Raw genomic sequence first — 19888 nt, forward strand, 5'->3', positions numbered from 1 at the left:
GTTTATAACTAGCATGAAGTTTTTTTGAGAACAGTACAATAATACTAGTACTTCCTTTTAAATCATGATTTCTTAACTAATACATTACAAAAGCCAATCACAATCTCTCACCAACAACTTGATTGTGACTTCATGAACATGCTGAGAGAATTGTATTTTAGACTAATAAACTGTCCTGAAGATTTCAGTTTAGAATTTTATATAATACCAACTAGTCAAGAGGATCTTGTGTTACCTTTAAACAGATCAGATGTTTTACAAATGATTATGCCAGTGGCTTCAAAACATGAGAGAGAAATAACTTACCTACTATTACCATAGGCAAAGTCAGTGATGAGTCTTCAGGTAAAGAAGTTTCTTCAACTAATGGCATTGCTTTAACTTTTCTGCTGAAACTGTCACCAAAATATTGCACTAAGGAATTCAAAATCTGCCCTTCGGTTTCAGAACTGCTATAGTTTCTTTAAGAAGGAAAAAAAAAAAACAAAAGTCACAATTAATACAATCTTTATGCAATCATTTACACTCAGAACTCTCATGTTTTTCTGTCATTTATTCTATCACTGTTAAATTAACTAGAATAGAAGTGTGTGAGGTAGTGACAGAATAAAGTGTGAAGGCTTCACAGGGAATATATATATATATATATATGTAGATATAGATATATACACACATATATGTATATATATATACAAATACATGTATGTATTTATACCTAAAATATTTGATAATATTTAGAGAAAAGGGAAATGGGATGAATTTGAGTCTGTGAGAATCTAATTATTTAGCCTTTAGGAATGTCTTTCTCCCCCTCCTTCTTTAGATTTATAGATGTCACCTCAGCTGTGAGTGGAATACAAGATTGTGAAAGCTTCCCTATGAATAACTCAGGCAAGGACCTCACCAGGCCTAAGTTTCATTTTCCTGCAAATCATATGATTTCAGGGAAACCAGATGGTATTCCCCTCTCCCGCTCCCCTCGCCTATTTCCCCCTATAAGGTAATTCTCTAGTTTCTGTGCTTCTGCTGGGTAAAAACTTATTTCTTTATTCCTGGTTAGATTGCAAGGCCACTTGTCTCCCGCGAATGGGGATGGGGGTCCCAACATCTGGGATGGGATTTCTTGGAATTGTTTGTACAAGGGTATATATCTCCCTGTTTGCCTTCTCCCCTCCTCACCCCATGTCTCATCACTGCTAGTCCACCCTGGTAGTGAGAGAGATGCCCAACTCTTGCGAGACTTGATCAAATAAACCTTCGGTTTTTACTAACCTGAGAAACCTCTTTTTTTTACTTAAGTCAGTGGTCTTCTGACCCACAGTTTTAGGGGGCTTGTGTGGGATTCCCCTTAATTGGGGGGGTCGCCTCACTGGGGAGCAGGATCCAGCACACACCCAAAATTTATTGGGGGACTCCTGGTCCCAGTGTGGGGCTCCCCCTGGTTGAGGGACAATCCCGAAGAGAGGGACTTGGAGGAACAGAAGCTGTGCTAGGGTTCTGACATTCTAAAGTGGGGGAAAAAAAAAAAAGGGCAGGCCAACCTGTGTGGAAGAGTCGTAAATAAGTACGCATACTCTCCAGAGGTAAGCACTTGGAGGTCTGGGGGTTATCTGTTGAGTCTAAGACTCAGGGAGTGCAGTGACGGCTCCCAAACAAATTAGGGTGGGATAGAAACCCCAAGGGAAAGGAAGCTCACGAGGAGGCTTCACGGGGGACTCTGGGGGAGTGGGCGAACCTCCCCATTTGGCTACTTGGAGGGTGCAGTGACAGCCCTCGTAAATTATGGGGAAAGAAAAATCAAAGTCTGCGCAGTGAGAGCACAAGTGTGAGGTACTTGTAGATGGTCCCTTGGGAATTTCAAAATTGGAATGAACAAAAGTATAAAGGGAAAGGGCAATTAAAACCCATTGCTTCGGAGCAAAATAGGAAAGAAAATGACCATAGACAAGAGCTCTTAAAATACTTGATCTAGGTGGGGAGAATGGATTTTTCCTGGTGCTTTGAGGAAAGCTCTCCCAGGGAAGGGGAAAAAGCTTTTGGATTTCTGTATCTCTGTGTCTGTCTGTATCTGTGTTTCTGTGTGTGTGGGTAATCTGACACCCTGTAATGTCCACTATCTCTGTTTTTTCTCTCCCTCCCTGACTCCAATCTCTTTGGAGGAATAGGCGGGAGGGGTAGAGAGAAAGAGAGAGAAAAATGTTTTTGTTGTTTAATTTATGTGAATAGAGGTTTTGAGAGTAAAAAGGTTTGGAAACTTTTGGGAAGTTGTTGGAAAAATGCTCTTTCTTTCTCCCTCCATTCCAAATCTGGCCAATTTGGAATGTGAAGAGAGATAAGAAAGAAAGCGGGAAGCTTTTCCCTTAAATTTAAGTGAAATGTGTTACTCCTAAATCAGAATTTATTATACTATTTGGCACTAAGGCAAATTGGGAAAGTGCATAGATCTGAAAAAGAGATACTTTGAACTCCCCAGTACGAGGAGAAGGGACAAGGCGCCACTGGATCTTTTCCGGAGTCTCACTCACCTTTGACTGGCAAATTCAAAGTTCTCACTTTCAAAAAGTTTTTAAGGAGTAAACACAAAAGTTTACTTGAGTAAAAAGTTAGAACCATTAAAATCCCTGCCTCCCAGAATTGTCACCACTGGGATACCAGCTTCTGCTCTAGGTAACTTCACACTTCTCTGTTCCAATTGCAGAACTATGTTTTATCTCTTTTTGACCTATTTCCTGATTTGTAAAGGGAAAAATAATAAGGGTGGTTGTTATGGGGTCAAAATGATATAATGATTGTAAAATGTTTAACATAATGTGTTGTGTATGTTAGACACATCATCATTACTATCTCTCTAGTTTAAATGTAACTGTTAACTTTTGAAGTGGTTTTTAAATACCAAAAGTAATAACTTGAATAATTTCTGTATGTGGTAATCTGGAAATGGAATTGATGTCATCTGAAATTTATTGTTTCTGTATTTCTAAAATTTTCATAGACTGAAATCTAAGAAGCAATTCTAATCTGATTTTGATATATGTGAATTGGGTTTTTAAGGGATGTGATAAAATTTGACAATTTGGAACTGTTATATTTGGTTATAACAAGTAATAATTAATAATACTGATATTTACTATGAGAACAGATTTTCCATGTGAAATTTTGTCTATCATGAGAATATATGTGGTGGTTTAAGGTTATAGTTTCAAATGATGAGGTGAAAGATTCTCTCTGCAAGGAGATTTAGAAATGCATTTACCTAAATTGAAAATGGGTTGTTTCAAGTTTGATACATAATATTATTTTGGGCATTGTTATTTAATTTCTAGATTGTGTAATTTAGCAAACAGATGTATCGGCAACATTGAAGGAAAAAAAACAATTCCTCTTATAATCTAGATGTTGTTAGATTAAGAATTGTACTTAATTAAGAAAATTGAGGTTGTTAGTTGAAACAAGGACTCTTGGCACCATCTAGCCATGAATTCTTATCAGTCTTGTGTAGTTTTCTGTGTAGAGGAATTCCTATGAAGTAAGTTTTTTAAAGTCCTGGTAAACTTTGTTATTGTGAATTTAATTGGATATGTAATTTATAGAAACTAAGTGTCCTCCCCATGACAACACCTTTTTGACTAAGGAACTAACTTTAAAAAAAAAAGATCTAGGAATTCTGTATAATATTTGAGAATAAGGACATTTTCCACCAAGTTAGTTAATGAATTCCAGTGTTTAAGGGTTAATTTGCTTTAAGAAGAAAGAAAGAGATGTCTATCATTTTAAAACCTTGTAAATAATTTTCTTCAGAAAAGTCTAGTGAGTATTCCTTTTTAACATCTGGATAAATTTTAACTGTTTTTAAAGAAGGGAAATAATTCTAGAAATGTTTTAAAAAAAGTTTTTTTGGTTATTTTAAGCAAGAGTTAGAGCTTATCAATGTGTATTAAGATTTAATTCTTAAGGTGTCCCTTTCCTCCAGACTGAGTAAACAGGGAGACAAATCCATCAACCTGTGAGGTTGACCTCTTTGTTTTGTTTAAGCTGGAATGGGATTCCAGTACAGACAGTTATGTCAGTAAAATTACTAACTTATGAACTACTCTGTCTTATGGTTGAAACGTAAAGGAAGGCTGAATAATGGGTTTGGAAGATTTGGAAAGATAAATAAAGATTTGATTGGAAAATGAAAGGCAGATAAGAAGATTTAGGGACAAATGGAAAGTTAGCCCTCCTGTCTCTCTGGAAAGTTGTACTGGATCCACTTGCAGATGGGTTAAGTAAGTTGAGAGTGTGAGAAAGTATTTTAGAAGACAGAAAAATTATGAAGCTTGATTTGATAATTATTAGCTCAGTGAAATTTGGGAGAGTCCTATCTGAAGGATATTTATTTGCTATTTAAGATTTTGTGGGACTACAATTTAATGTTGTTTTAAGCTCTGATTACAGGAATAGGTCTCATGAAGCCAGTAGTAGAATGGCAGGCATTAACTATATGATTGGCTATCAGATATGACTCATGCCTGGAATCAAACAGAGCTAAGGAAGTTCTTTCCTTCTGTTAGGATATATGACATTGTCCCTCTTTTCTTTCATAGCAAATTTATATCATCAAGAAGTTTTGTAAGCACAATGCTAAAGCTATTAGGTAATAGATGAATACTGGAATATCTCTGAGTTATTACAATAGGATCCAGGAACGAAGAGCTTTCAATTTTAAACAATCTTAACCTATGTTCATGGCCAAATAAAAAATTAAAATAATATAGAGAAAATATCCTCCAAAAGGAGGAAATGATTAGACAAAGTAATAAGACAAAGATGTAATGTGACAGATGTTTTTCCTGAGAAAAAAAAAAGGGAGGCAGGGAATAGCAAATTTTGAGAAAAGCCATAGGATCAGATTGATTCGCCTAAGAATTATATTCAGATGTGTATGACTGGCTTCAAAATTTATCAATCATGGAAATTCAAGCTAATAAGTATGTTTTGGTAATAAGATCTTAAATTTGGATTTTTGCATAAAATTGTATAAAATGGGGTAATCGCCTTGCAGATGAGGAAGCAAGGAGAAAAGGGAATTTCTTTTATAATCTGAATGTTATTATAATTTAAGAAATCACACAAAAAAAATCACAAAATTACCAAATTGTGTCTTTGTTTAAAGGTACTTTTAATTAAAATTGTTTTGCTATCATTTAGGAAATCTGTGAGATTGTTAACTAAGCTATTGATGTTATTGCTTAAATCTAGTACTTACAAAAGTACTTTTTTTTTCTCTTCAATTATGTAGGAAAGCTTTGGTGATCAAATTTAAGAATTGTTTAGTACTTAGAAATTAATAATAATATCAGGATAAACTGCAAGCTGTTTCTGAGAAAGGGAAATATTTTATGAAGAAAAGTTTTGTAAAATCCTTTGCATGATTTTTAGAAAGCCTCCACCTCGAATAAGTGTGCTCAGAGAAACAGCAAAAGATAGCAAACAGGCCCAAGGTTTTTCTATTAACCCCTTCCTGGGGACCATGTTACTTCTCCTTACTTTGTAAAATTGCCAAGGCCCCTGGAAACTATCTGCGCAGGCAAGGTCATCAGACCCGGGAAAAGAACTTATTTGAGTTATGTAAATTCTAAACAATGAACTTGGCTTCTTGAGAAATTGCAAGTTTATGTACTATAGAAAGGATTCTAGTATTTGGCTTTTACACCAAAACAAGTTTAAAGTTGAGAATGAAAAATGTTTAATTAAATCCCTTATGTGTATGGATCCTGCTAAATCTTTACTGCTTATTGCAGCTCCGTGGAAGTAGAAGCAACTGTAACTGACTCCACACTCTGATTGGTGAAACTTGCTGTTTAAGGCTAAAAGCACTTGGGAGCATAACTAATTTTGAGTTTGAATTTGCGTATAGTTGTCTGCATTAAATCAGTGTCTAAGAGAAATGCCACAAGCTACTCAGAGGGAATGTGTTCACGTACTGTACTGTTAATAGGTGGAGGTCTGCATTCGGGAAAAAAGCTGAGGGGACAATCTTAGCCTCAATCTAGGATGGGATCCCCCTGGCTCAGTTTCCCCCTTGTGTTCCTTTGGAAAGGAATGTTCCCACCTGACTATTCCTGAGTTTAGCCATGAGGTGGAACAGATGTTGCACAATTGAAGAACTGTAACTATATCTCAATTTAAACAAAGCCAAAGATGTTTTATCCTGTCATATTTGGCATGTCACATGTCCCTTCTTCCTTCTATAGCAAATTTCTGTGATCAGAGCAAGCAGTTAGTATAAGATATAAGCTCTTTTGTGTTATCTTACTAGGCAATCTAATCGTATTTTTATCTAAAACTAGAACATGTGCAGAAATTTATGCAAACTGCTTAAGACTCACATTAAGATGTTCCCTTTGTTTAAAAGGATTCTAAGAGCAGTAGTATTTTTCCTGTGATCACTCTCTTACTGCTACCAATGTGAGATTCCATTACGACACCTTTCTAACTTAAAAACTTTGTGATATCTAAGAATTCTGCAATAACTAGAAACTTTGTTATAATACTCTGGAATTAGTGTTACTTAAGGACTTTTACACCAACTTAGTAAAGCTTTATGAACAAGGGTAGAAATACATGCGAGCCACTTAGGGTTCACTTTGTAAATGTTCCTTAAGCAAAGTGAGCACATTATTTTGTTATTTGATTAATATCATGCTTGTCTAAAGTTTTGTTACAATTAATAATGTTAAAAAGAATGGTTTGTGGTTAATTTTGTAAATACCATCAAAGAAACATGGCATGACTAAAAAGTTAAGCTTCTATATGCATTGTGTTAAAAATTGTCTATTTAATGTATTTATGTACGTACTGAAGCCTGTTATTAATTCTTTAAGTGACCTCTCATCCTCCTGATGAGGAAATTAATAATGGATGAATGTAAAGTGTAAGACACTGGGTTCTGATGTGAATTTCTTAAATATGACAATTAGCCATGGTTCAAATTTTGAGTTTGTAAAAATGATCAGGGTATAAGGATTAGAAAAGGTAATTCAAAATTGTGCTAAAGTAACCTTTGTAGGAGAATGGACAGAAAGCTGGTTCCTACAAGAAGCAGCTGTAGGGATGGCTGAAACAAATACCAAGGACCAGAAGACTTCATTGATGCTCCCTGCCAGACAGCTACATGGGAAGAGACTTGAATTTTAAAGGGACGACTGTATTATCATTTTCTTTTGGGTCTCTGTATTTATATTTATGGACTACTCCCTTTGATTTGTCAATACATTGATCAATCCTTCCCACATTTATTAGAAAGAAAAGGGGCAATGGGACACCAGCATGATGAGAAAGAAAATGTGGTATAAAAGTGTGATGAATGAAGAAGATAGGTGGGTGGATAATTCTTATCAGCAGTGGTGTGGTCTTCAAAAATAGTGTCAAGAAGAGGGAGCATTGTGAGGTAGTAAGAATAAAGCGTGAAGGCTTCACAGGGAATACATATGTATACACACATAATGTTTGAGAATCAATATTTAGAGAAAAGGGAAATGGGATGAATTTGAGTCTGTGAGAATCTAATTATTTAGCCTTTAGGAATGTCTTTCTCCCCCTCCTTCTTTAGATTTATAGATGTCACCTCAGCTGTGAGTGGAATACAAGACTGTGAAAGCTTCCCTATGAATAACTCAGGCAAGGACCTCACCAGGCCTAAGTTTCATTTTCCTGCAAATCATATGATTTCAGGGAAACCAGATGGTATTCCCCTCTCCCGCTCCCCTCGCCTATTTCCCCCATAAGGTAATTCTCTAGTTTCTGTGCTTCTATTGGGTAAAAACTTATTTCTTTATTCCTGGTTAGATTGTGAAGCCACTTGTCTCCCGCGAATGGGAATGGGGGCCACAACATCTGGGATGGGATTTCTTGGAATTGTTTGTACAAGGGTATATATCTCCCTGTTTGCCTTCTCCGCTCCCCACCCCATGTCTCTGCTAGTCCACCCTGGTAGTGAGAGAGATGCCCAACTCTCGCGAGACTTGATCAAATAAAGCTTCTGTTTTTCCTAACCTGAGAAACCTTTTTTTTACTTGAGTCGGTGGTCTTCTGACCCACACAGAAGCTTACCCTGTGATTTCACTGGTACAGGGAACTCTCTACTGAGCTAACTTCTACCAACATCAGTTTATAATCTTAGAGAGTTGCCCAGAACACTGAGCAGCAAAGTAACTTTCCCAGGGTCATACAAGTATGTGTCAAAGGCAAGACATTTTTGATTATTCTAAAATTCAGTATGTTTGTATAATGTTTTAAAATAATTTAGAAACATACAACTTAAGATTATGTAATAAAAGAACTTGTTAACTTTATACAGGCATACATAAAACCTGGTTGAGTTAAAAACTTTGTTGTACTCCCTGCTAATTTACCAATGCAAGCAACCAATCACTGCTGAAAACACAACTCAGAGCTAATAATTTCTAACATCTTGTATTTTGGTTTTTAGTAGATGTCACTGTGCTCAGGGAACACCTTCTACAAATGGGGGGGATGTCCTGAACTTTAAATCCTAGATTCACCGGTAAAACAAAAGTAAAAGGAATCCATAGATCAACCAACAAGAATTTATTAAGCATTCATTATGTGCTAAGCACTAAAGATACAAAGATAGAACCAAGTCTCTGACTTTTGACAAACTGCTTATAGAAGGAGCTTACACGGTATACTAGAAAGACAATATGTACACACAGAAGTATATACAAAGTAATATGTTTGAGGAGGAAGCCACTAGCAACTGAGGAGAGATAGGAATGGCTTCATGGAGAAGGTGGGGCTTGAGTTTTGAAGGAAATTTGGATTCTAAGAGATGGTGATGAGGAGTAACCTATGCAAAGACACAGATATGAGAAATGGGGTCTCATGTGTGAGAATAAGCAAGAAGGCTAGTTTGGCCTGACTGCAGAGTGTCCCTAGGAAAGAGAATGATGAGGCTGGAAATACATAGACTGGAGTTCCTGCTTGTGAAAGGTTATACAGTCAGCCCTTGGATTGAGGAGTATCACTTAAACAGCTGCGGAGGATGGGCTGGAGAAATGAGGCAGGAGCAGAGACCATCAGGCCAGAGGTTATGAGAAACTGAACTAAGGTGGTATCTGTGTGAGCAAAGAGATTAGGACAAAGATGAGAGATGTTGCAGAGGTAGAATCAACAACATCTGCCAAATGACTGGTTATGTGGGATGAAAGAGCCAGTGAGAAATCAACAACAGCACTGAGGTTCTAACGCTGAGTGATAGGAAGCATGGTGATGCCATCAACAAAAATAGGGAAGCTCAGAAGAGGGCGTTTTAAGAAGGAAAAAATAAGGAAGTTAAATTTCAAAACAGTTAGGTAATCCCCCAAGGCTATTGTAGTCTCTTTCCAGAATATATCATCAATTGCTATGGTTTCAATGTAACACCTGTATAGAGATGACTTCCAAATCTATATATTCAGACCTATCTCTCCTCCAGTTACCTGCTGGATATTTCCACTTAAAGATCCCTCTTTGTACCTAGCTTACATATCCAAAATTAAACCCACATAATCTATTCACCAAAATCTGACATTCTCTTTTTCTGTTGATTATACCATCATATTGCTTGTTACAATGGCTCAAAATCTCTGGAATCATTTTTGACTTTTCTTCTTCCTATTTCTCACCTCTATTCATTAGTCCTGCCAATCTCTCTACAAAACATCTTGTATTCCATCCCTGCTCTTTTCTACCCTCTCTCCTTGTAACATGAACTAAGCAGCCTGTAACCAGCATCCTTGTTTTCAGCCCTCACCTTCTCTGATCCATCCTTTACATAAGTGTAATGATTTTCCTAGAGTATAGGTGTGAACATGTCACTCTCCTACAAAAAAAAAAAAAGCCTTCCTACTGCTTATGTGCTTATGGGATAAAATACAAATGCTTTAATCTGACATTTTAGGCCCTCCATGCCCAGATTTCCTCTACACTGCTCCTTTGCTCGGATGTTCCCTAATTATCTACTCCTTCATCTCCTACATACAGAAATCCCTCTTCCTTCAAGCCGAGATCCAGTTTCTGGCTCCTCCATGAAGTTTCCTCTAATTTGCCCCAAGTGAAATGACTTACCCCCCCTCAAATTTTCTTGCAGCACTGGATCTCTCCATTTTCCTTTTTTAATTCTACCTTGTCTATCATCTATGTAGGCTATTCCCCCTACTGGATTATAAACTTCTTGAGAGGCAGCAACTATGTGCTGCTTTGCTATTCTCATATACCCAGCACTTGACAGAGTGCCTACACAATTAATAAATATTTGTTGAATTAAGTGACTTTCCCACAGCTAAGCTGCGGAGCCAAAACTAGAAATACCTTACTCTAAGTCTAGTGCTCCTTCCCCTGTAACATTTTTCCCACCTTGGGTCTGAACTTGAGATTTCATCACTGTAAAGAAACAAGTGTGGAAATTACTTCTACCAACTAAGAGTTGCAGCACATCTGTAACTTAAAGTCTTAGAGCAGTGGTGGTGTGGTCAGGGAAGCCCTGGTGGTTCTTAAAGAACCTTTCAAAATATCTTCAAGGTCAAAAGTATTTTCCTTAAAATACAAAGACATTTTAACTTCTTAATGTCAAATATCAATAGATATCACCCACATAAACAAAAAGCTCAAAAAATTTTAAGAGTATAAAGTAAGAACAAGAAGTTTGAGAACTGATATCTGAGAGAGTTGTCTAGAGCACTTTATTTTTTTTGCCCTTGGTCAAACAACCATTATGCTCCAAAGCCAGAACTTAAAGCCAGGTCATCCTGACTCCAAGGTCAGCTTTAGCCAAGCCATACAGCTTTAACAATTTCTTATTAACAATCAGTTGAATGTTCAACTATAGCAGGCAGCACGCTGTAGCCAGAATACTTTCATGTACAGCTAACATTTTTGGGAAATGGCTTTATACCGTAATGCTTTACTATTCCTTATAAAATCAATCACTACTTTTGTTATTTCTGCATTGTGTAGAGGAAATAAATGTTTTTTCCTTGTTAATATATAATTTTGTTTCAATAGTTATTTATTGCCTATACTATTTTGCATCTCTACTCCATGATTTATTTTAAAAATCATTTGCAAACAGAAATGTATTCAGGGAAAGAGAAGGGAACAAGCATTTATAACACGTTCACTATGTGTCAGGAACTCTGTGACAAGCACTTTATAAATATCTCATTTGATTTTTACAATGCTGGAAGGTGGGTGCTATTAAGACCCCCACTTACAGTTGAGAAAACTGAGGAAGAGGTTAAATGTCTTACATCCAGAGTCAAACAGCTAGTAAGTATCTAAGGCCACATTTGAACTTAGGTCTTCATGACTCCAGGTCCAATGCCCTATCCACTGTGCCATTTAGCTGCCTCTACATTTATATAAAAGCAATATTAAAGCATTTATACCTATATATCTTTACACAGGCTAATCAATTTACTTTTTAAAAAGGTCCTTCTATATATATATAACCTATATCAAATTGCTTTCCTGCTCATTAAGGGACAAGGGAGAAAAGAGAATTTAGAACTCAAAATTTTTTTTAAATAGATGTTAAAAGGGACAGCTGGGTGGTGCAGTGAGTAGAGCACTGGCCCTGGAGTCAGGAGGACCTGAGTTCAAATCTTCAAATCTCAGACACCTGACACACTAGCTGTGTGACCTTGGGCAAGTCACTTAACCCCAATTGCCCTGCCTTCCCCCCTCCAAAAAAAATAGATTTTAAAAACGATTTTAAATGTAGTTAGGGAAAAATAAAATACTACATAGGTAAATTGAAAAAAACGTAATGGTCCTGATTTTCTACTAAATGTGTAGGAAGTACACTGGGAAAATTATTTTTTTCCTGTTTACATATAACTATCACTAGTGAGAAAGAAGGTAAGTGACAAAATTTGAGGTATTTAATAAGTTGTTGGATGAATTCATGGATATTCTGCATCATATCAAAAAGCCAAAAATGTATTAATATAGTGAATATAAATGAATTATCTGACATCTTTTAAGGAATAATTAGTTCTGGTTAGAGAACAATACTCAAAAAGTCTTGGAATACTCTTAGCAACACCAGGAAAATCTAAAGGTGTAGGTCATGAAATATTTAAGATTTTCATCTTTCAAATGCATAGCAGAACCCCAACATCACCGAGATTCAAATATACCACATCTCTCAAAATGGTAAATTATAAGAGTTCATAAAGCTGTTTTCTAGTTGAAACTATTCTTATATTTGAAATTCTATCAGGATACAAGAGTGAAGTTCTAACATGAGACCTTTTTCATGAGAATTCTACATCTGTAAATATAAAGGCTGAGAACACAACTTACATTTTTAAGCCTAAAGTTATAATTTACTTGATCATGCCAGCAATCTAAAAAGTTCCAAGCATACCCTAGTTATCTGCAAAAATGTTTCTCCCCAATTCTGTCAGTGTAAATAAAAATTCTTCAAAATAATTTCCTTTCATTCAAAGTTGAATATATTGAAGTACTGAGAGAAGCTCAAAGTTTTTAAGCTTTCCATTTTTAATTCAAAATTTTGCTTTACCTCACCACAAATTACACCTGGTTATATTAGAACATCATGGAGGACATCTGTTCTGAATTTTAAGTAGAAGTTAGTATTTGTTATTGTTGACTGTTAATCAGTTTTGTGGTTATATATTATAAAACACTGGGATACTAGTCAATAAGTGGGATGCTTGCTAAAAATACAGACATCTAAAAATCAGGCTTTGGAGACAAAAATCAGAAATAAAACAGTGCTGCTTAAGTAATCTTGATTATTCTTTATAACTCAAGAAACAAGAGTCAGTTTTTCAACACACAGATGTTCCCAAATATCCTATTACTTTACCAGGTATAAACAGTGCACTAGATACAGAGCCCACACCCCCCTCCCCCCCAAAAAAAGGGAAGCAGGAAAACAATATACACAATGACAATGTAAATAAAAAGAAAGAACAGTTAAGATGAAACCTAAAGCTGGTTATAATGACCTATCATGAGCAAGCCTGTAACTGGAGAAGGTATCAAAAAATGTTTTCAATTCTTTCAGTGTAGAGGTTGGAAACTGGGTGTAGGATCCTGCATATTCCAGTTTGACCCAATGATATGTTGGCTGATATTGCTTCAGTGCCTTCCCCCCTCCCCTTTCCTCTTAATCTCTGTAACAAAGAATGGCTCCTTGAGTGGAAGAAGAGGGGCATATATTTGGAAATGAATGCGATGTAAAAAAGCACAGGGCACAAAAACCATTAATTTTTAAAAATAGAGGACTACTTTCCATTCTGTATCTGAGTTAACTATGCTTTCTCTATTTAGGATAAATGGCTACATTTGACTTAACAATATTAAATCAACTGTTCTCCTCCAGTCAATTTTGGGCATTTACAAAGTTTATAATCATGTATCACACCCTAAGAATATTAATAGAAAACAGAACATATCTTTGTTAAAGGTCAACTTTGGCAGTTAATACAGATGTACCAGCTTTTGAAAAAGTAATCACAGTTATATTTTGTTACCTGCATCATATTATAATCTTTAGTGAGGCAATCCTCGAGCTTCAGTAAAATATGTATATATACATATATATAAATATATATGTACATATGAAACTACATAAAAAAAAACAGCATTTCAATAAAACGAAAAATCTTAACTCCTCATTTTCAGGACAAGAGACTTTTCTTCTTTGAAAAATGAAGTATAAAGAAGTATCCCCCTCCAAAGTGCTACGCACATTCAAACAAAATTTTTTAAAAACTCTTTAATTCTTAAAAAAAAAATGACAATTTTTACCCAAGTTTCTGAAAACTGATCTGACAAAAAAGAAATGCTTTTTCCCAGACTACTGGGGCAAAAGTATTTAGTTTATGTTCACTCCCCTTTCCTCCCCCATTAGTCTAGTGGCAATAATAATTTTTCGGGGGGAGGGGAATCCATGCTGTTCTTTTTTTCTCCTTTTTCTAACAAAACTGCACTATGAGGTCAAGCTATTTTCTGACAGTCTAATTCTCAAATATTTCTAGTTGCTTAGAGAAGAATGTTTATCCTGGAAAACAGACTTGAATGGATGTACATTTCAAGTTGTGAGGTATGCAGAGATATTAAAATGACTGCAGAAAAAAAGTTTTGCTGAAAGCTGTCCCGATGTGTTCAGAAAGTTTCAAAGTTTTTGATATAATTTAGATTTAATCTAAGAAATTGCTTTCTAGGCCTCCCTCGCACAGACTAAGTCCTCAAATATACTACTATACCCTTAAATAAAAGCCTGAAGTTATCTGTAGATAAATTTGTTTAATTTCTGAAAATAAAGCACTTTTTATTTGTGACATAAATGATGTTTACGCCTCACTACGTGGAAGGCACAGCAGAAACCCACAGTCAAAGGACCTGGCTAGTGGCTTTAAACCGTGGCATAACAGAGAGCAGGCTCTGGGTGTGAATCTCTACTCTGCCTGAGATTACTTACTGCCTTATTACTTCATGCCTGTGTGGCTATGACCAAGTCATTTAACTTCTCTGGGCCTCAGTTTCCTCATGTGTAAAATATCTCCCTCACAGGTTGTGGGTATGGAAAAGTCACAAAGCATATATAAGCAAGGCCTATTAATTACTGTTGTTGTCGGAAAATACCTGAAGAGAGGTTCTCAGTTTAAAGAGAAACTTTGCCTTTACAAAGTTAAAATCATTGCACCTTCTTTCGTATTAACTAATAAATTCTCCCTTTCTTTTGAGTTCACTACCCAAGCTGACGCGTGTCCTTTTGTCCTCCTAAGGTAACTGTTCACTGGATTTGAATGGGTGTAAATTGCAAGTTGTGACATAAGCAGAGATGTCAGAAGAACCGAATTTATTAGAATGAAAATTGGCTCGATTGACAATAAAGACCTTTCAGAACAATAAATTCTACAAACTCTAAAATTTCCTTTAAAAAATCCCTAAGGCTGAAGAGGTTTCCGGGGAGCTTGATTGTTCAAGTTAACGAACCTATTTTTAATCAGGTAGCTGAGAAAGCGGTTCGATCCTAACCCTGAGCCCCTTTCACAGACGGCAAAGTAGTCTTTTAAATGAGTCAAAGGGAGAGCCTGTCCCCGCGCCCCTCCCCTCGCCTTTAAAACTTTATCCCCCAACTCCAAGGGCAGGACGACCCCCCTCCGCGGCCTGGCCGTTCCCCGGCCCAGCCCCGGCCCCGGCCCCGGCCCCACGCAGAGCCGGGAAAAAGAGCCGGCGCGGGACCAGGAAGAGCCGCATCCTGCGGCCCCGGGCCGGGGACCGTGGCTCTCCGCCTCCTCGGGCTCCTCCCGCCTCCCTGCCTTGCCCCCACGCTCACCTGAAATGACCGACCAGGGAGCACCGGCAGCACCACACCGGCATCGGGCGGCGCTGGAGCGGGGACACGCCGCCGCCGCCGCCGCTCCTCCGCCGGCCCGCTCTGCGCCGCTGCCCGCCGCCCCGCACCCGGTGCTGCTCCTCGGCGCGGCGGCGGTTGCCCGCCGCGTGCCGGCCGGCTGACTCTCGAGCCGCCGCGGCGTCGTCTCCACTGGGGCAGGAGGAGGCGCTTCCGCTCCCGCCGCCGCTCAGGGACAGTGCGGCCAAGACCGAGGCGGCGGTGGGTGAGGTGACGACGGGGGCGGGGATGATCTCGGGGGGCGTGGGGAGGACGCCGACAAGACGGCGGGGCTGCCGGGGCTCCTCCTCGCAGGTGCGGTGGTGGCGGCACAAGAAGGGGATTGGCGGAGAGGAGACCGGCTGGTGGGGGCGGGGAATGACGGAAGGAGGAGGCCGTGACGGGGTGGAGGGCCGAGGAGTCGCTTGCCGGCTGGAGGCCAAGCGTAGGGGCTCGGCGGGAGGCCACTTCCGCCCTCCTCACCTCCCGGGCCTGGTACCCAGGGTCGGGAGGAGGCGCGAGCCGCGACGTCTGGACTCGCGCCTCCGCTGCTGGGGGCCGCGAGGGCTGGCGCACGCAGCTACGGCTGGGATCCTGCCGCGCTGCTGGGGGCCGCGGGGTGGGGGTGTGGGGGGTGTAGGCTCGGCTAGTGCGGCTGCTGGGGGCCGGCGGAGAAGGGGAGGAGGAAAAGGAGGAGGAGCAATGTGTCTGGGAGGGCGGGGAGGGAGGACAGCATCTCTAAGGGAGGCGTGGGGAACAAGATGAGAAATGAAAGAAGCTGCTTTCCCCGGTCCTGAGCGGGAGGTGAGGAAAGCCCCCTTGCTCCGTGGACACATTGTGGCAGCTTCTCTGACTTTGTCCCATTGGAATCTCCCTTTGAGGATCTGGTTCTCTGGGGACTTGCCCAGGTGGTGATGGTCCGGGTTGACTTCAGAGGAGCTCGCTTCGTCTGTATGCGCTGTGAGCGGGGGTTCTTAAGTCATTCTACAAGCACCTACAGGGGCCGTCCTTCTGATGTTCCACCAGAATCAGGATGAATGAGAGCCCGTAGGCTGGCTTCAGTATAATATATCCCTGTTTCGTTTTCCGAGGCGAACGCTGACCCCACCCACATTCTAAATACATCTTTACACTGACATTTAAAACCCTTGCCTTTTCCTTCGCCACCAAAACAGATCCCCAAATCTTTTCGGCCTAAAAATAGGGGCAAATGTGGTCTGGTGGAAAGAGCGCAAGACCGGTTGAGGAAATGTGAGTTTTAGTCTGGCCTTTGCTACCAATCTTGTGTACCTGAGTATGTGGTTAATTAACTTCTTCCCACTTAAGCCTCCCTGTGAATCGATAGCCGCTAAGATGTCTCCCAGCTTTACAATTCTGTGACTTTTACGTTTCAGCTTTTAAATGTAATTCTACGAATCAAACAACCTTATTTATTAAGTGCCAGCTTTCGGTTTTATGGGCTAAAAGACAATCACCGGAAGTTTACAATATAAATTTACAATACAATGTTATCTTATCAAATTGTTTTCACTTTTACGCTTCTATTTTATGAAGTCTTGACACCTTGTAAGGTTTGTTTTCATTTGCTCCAGAAACATGTTTGATACTCAAGTTTGTAAGTAACCAAACTGAGGAACCTTAAGGCCAATTCAAAAGATTGTATATTTTAAAAATCTAAAGCTGTAGGAAAACTTTATTTGTGGGCACTTTGTATATCTTTTTGTTTTATGGTTCTCAAGTAGCATTGTGCAATGGAAAGAGCCCTGAACTTGGCGTTTCGGAACCAGAAATCCTCAGTTCTTGCCACTTGCTATATGACTCTTGGCCAGTAACAACAGCTCTGTGCTGAATTTTCATCTGTAAAATGAAGGAATTGAATTATTTCTAAGTTCTTTTCCAGCTCTATTTCTATAATCTTTAAGTTTCACTTTTTAAAAATTCAAATGATACCCTCTTCCCCCCACTCAGACCAATGAAGTATTTCTAGGATCATATCACAAACTTTTCAACTTACTCAGGTGCGAATTAAAATCTTCGCATTTGACCATCTGGTAGAAAGGAAAGCAAGTTCACAAAGCTGCTGAGGTTGGGAAGGGCCTCCTCTTTGCTAAATATTTCCCCCAGTAGAGCCTTAATTTCCCTGATTGGAAATTAATTCTTTTGGATTTTTCCTGCTTGATAACCCAGATACTGTTGTGAAGGGCAGAAGATTAAATTAAAAGAGTCAGCGTGGAGTAGACAAGGGACAGGCCTGGAGATGGGAAGACCTGGGTTCAAGTCCCATTTGGCAAATCATTTAACTTCTCAGACAAGTCTTTAAAACTGAATGATACAAATAAGTAGTAACAACCACTAGATTTCTGCAGGGAGTTTCTACCCAAGGAATTCTCTACACAGATAGAATCACAGGTTCAGGAGGGGAAAAAAAAATTTTCAGGTGTCCAACTCAACTAAGATGGGGCCCAGGGGAAACACAAGGAGGTTCTAAAATGACTTGGTGTAGTAGACAGTGTTGGACTTTGAGTCAGTGGACCTGTGTTCACTTTTGGATTTAGATACTAGCTCAGTAATCCTGTGAAAGTCTTTGAGTTTCTGTCAATTTCCTCATCTTTAAAACAGGGATAGTACTACTTGCATCATTTACCTCCCAGGATGGCTGTGGTAATCCACTGAGATAATGTAAATAAATTGCTTTGCAAACAAAACCGTCTATTAATGTCAGTTTTTATTTCTGCTCATAGTCATATGACCCTCTGAGGTAACAAGCTCACAATGAGAATTCTCTGAAGGAGCAAAGTGTTGCTTTTAGGGTCCCTGTCACATGTACAATTGGGAAGGTCTCCTTTTTTGTTTGGATACACTTAGTACTGCATGATTTACTCTTACTCTCTGTCCTTACTGGAATGCAATTATGAGTGCCATTAAAAACAGCACTTATCAAGAGATACAATAGTGAAAAGGACCTGTTTACTAGTTCACTTTCTTTGTGTGTACATACATGCAAGTACATGAAAGAGACTACAAAAAAAATGGTAGAGTTAATAGAGTTGGGAAGAACACTATAACTACTGCCTTCGAGGAGTTAGCTTGTGCCAACCATGACAGTAGACACACTCAGCCCAATTCAGAGGCAAAAGCCAAAAGTATGATATAATTACAGCATTAAATTTCTTACATAAAGTTTATGCACCCTAACAGAGCACATTTTTATTGAGTACAGTTTCTTTGTGTAAACATAGTAAATATAATTGAATTTAATTGTTCATCAAATACAGATTTTAATTAGAAAAACCAAAAAAACAATTACAAGTAGACTGTTTTCCAACTTCGGTTTCCTTAATTTAGGCATCCTAATCTATTTCCTTAGAGTTATAATTATAAAGTTGGATTTCAAAACAAAATTGCTATTTATTATACCAGATTCACTTTTTTCTTTCACTTAGAATTCTAACCATGTGCTCTTCTTATCCAGTTAAGTTAAGCAAAGTAAATGAATATCCATAAGCAATGTCCATGGAGAAACAGCATGATAAAATAAACAAGGTATTGAATGTCAAGTCAGGAATAGACCAGTTTTTGACCTTTATTTAGTTATTTAACTAAAGGTAAGTCATTTAACTTCTCTGACTTATTTTTTTCATCAGTAAAATGAAGATAATAATCTCTATGCTTCCTACCTTACAGAATCATTGTGTGGATATAAGGCCTATAAAGATTTTCAAGCTTTTAAGGACTATATATATATAAGCTTATTATTTTTCATTTTTACATAGACAACAGGGTATTATGTGTTATTTTTATAAATATAAATTTTATCTAATGGTATCTAAATATATAAAACACAGAAATTAAACTTGTAAGGTAGGTGTCCTTGATCTGGATTCCATGAACTTTTTAAAAATTGATATCTGTGAAATACAATATAATTGGTTTCTTTCATAATTCTTTTGTATTACAAACATATTTCACATTTTGTTTGAAAAACATTATTCTAAGAAGGAACAGACTTTACCAGTTGCCAGAACAGTCCATGACATGAAAGGTTAAGAATCTCTCAGGAAGAGGGAGATTATAAAAGATTGCATATGACTGTGAACTGATATTATTTGTGGTTAACCTCTTCTTAAAAGATATATACTTTTATTTTACTTCTCACCTGGCTACTTTGGGACTTCTGGGACTTCTCCACTGTGTTCCAGGAACCTCATCATCTTGCAAGATCTCATCAGCCTTGGTACTCTGCCTCATCTCTACCTTCTGCCTCTGATTGGAGGCTGGGGCCATGAACTCCAAACCTCCACTGAAGGAGAGAATTCAGCTCAAACATCTCTTCATTTCTCTCTTGGCTGTACTACTTTGGGGCTTCTCTGACTGACCATGGTGTAGGTTGGATGCCTTCCCCAACCACCCTTTCTCCCCTCCCCCACTGCCTCTCCTTTTCAGCTTTCTTCTGTGTCGTCTTCCTCCATTCTA

The 19888-nt window shown here is 38.4% G+C and overlaps 1 protein-coding gene across 1 annotated transcript in view; it reads right to left on the reverse strand.

Annotated features, from left to right (window-relative positions):
* OSGIN2 (oxidative stress induced growth inhibitor family member 2) overlaps window positions 1-15440 on the reverse strand; it is a 34094-nt gene extending 18654 nt beyond the window's left edge. The window contains exons 1-2 of the mRNA XM_036743522.1: window positions 15359-15440; window positions 307-461 (exon numbers count right to left, since the gene is read on the reverse strand). Of these exons, the coding sequence (XP_036599417.1) occupies window positions 307-461; window positions 15359-15402 (199 nt within the window). The 5' untranslated portion in view covers window positions 15403-15440. The remainder of the gene's footprint in view (window positions 1-306; window positions 462-15358) is intronic.
* Between the last annotated feature and the right edge of the window lie 4448 nt (window positions 15441-19888).

The sequence above is a fragment of the Trichosurus vulpecula genome, chromosome 1 (genome assembly GCF_011100635.1).
Source record: "Trichosurus vulpecula isolate mTriVul1 chromosome 1, mTriVul1.pri, whole genome shotgun sequence".
Classification (NCBI taxonomy): domain Eukaryota; kingdom Metazoa; phylum Chordata; class Mammalia; order Diprotodontia; family Phalangeridae; genus Trichosurus; species Trichosurus vulpecula.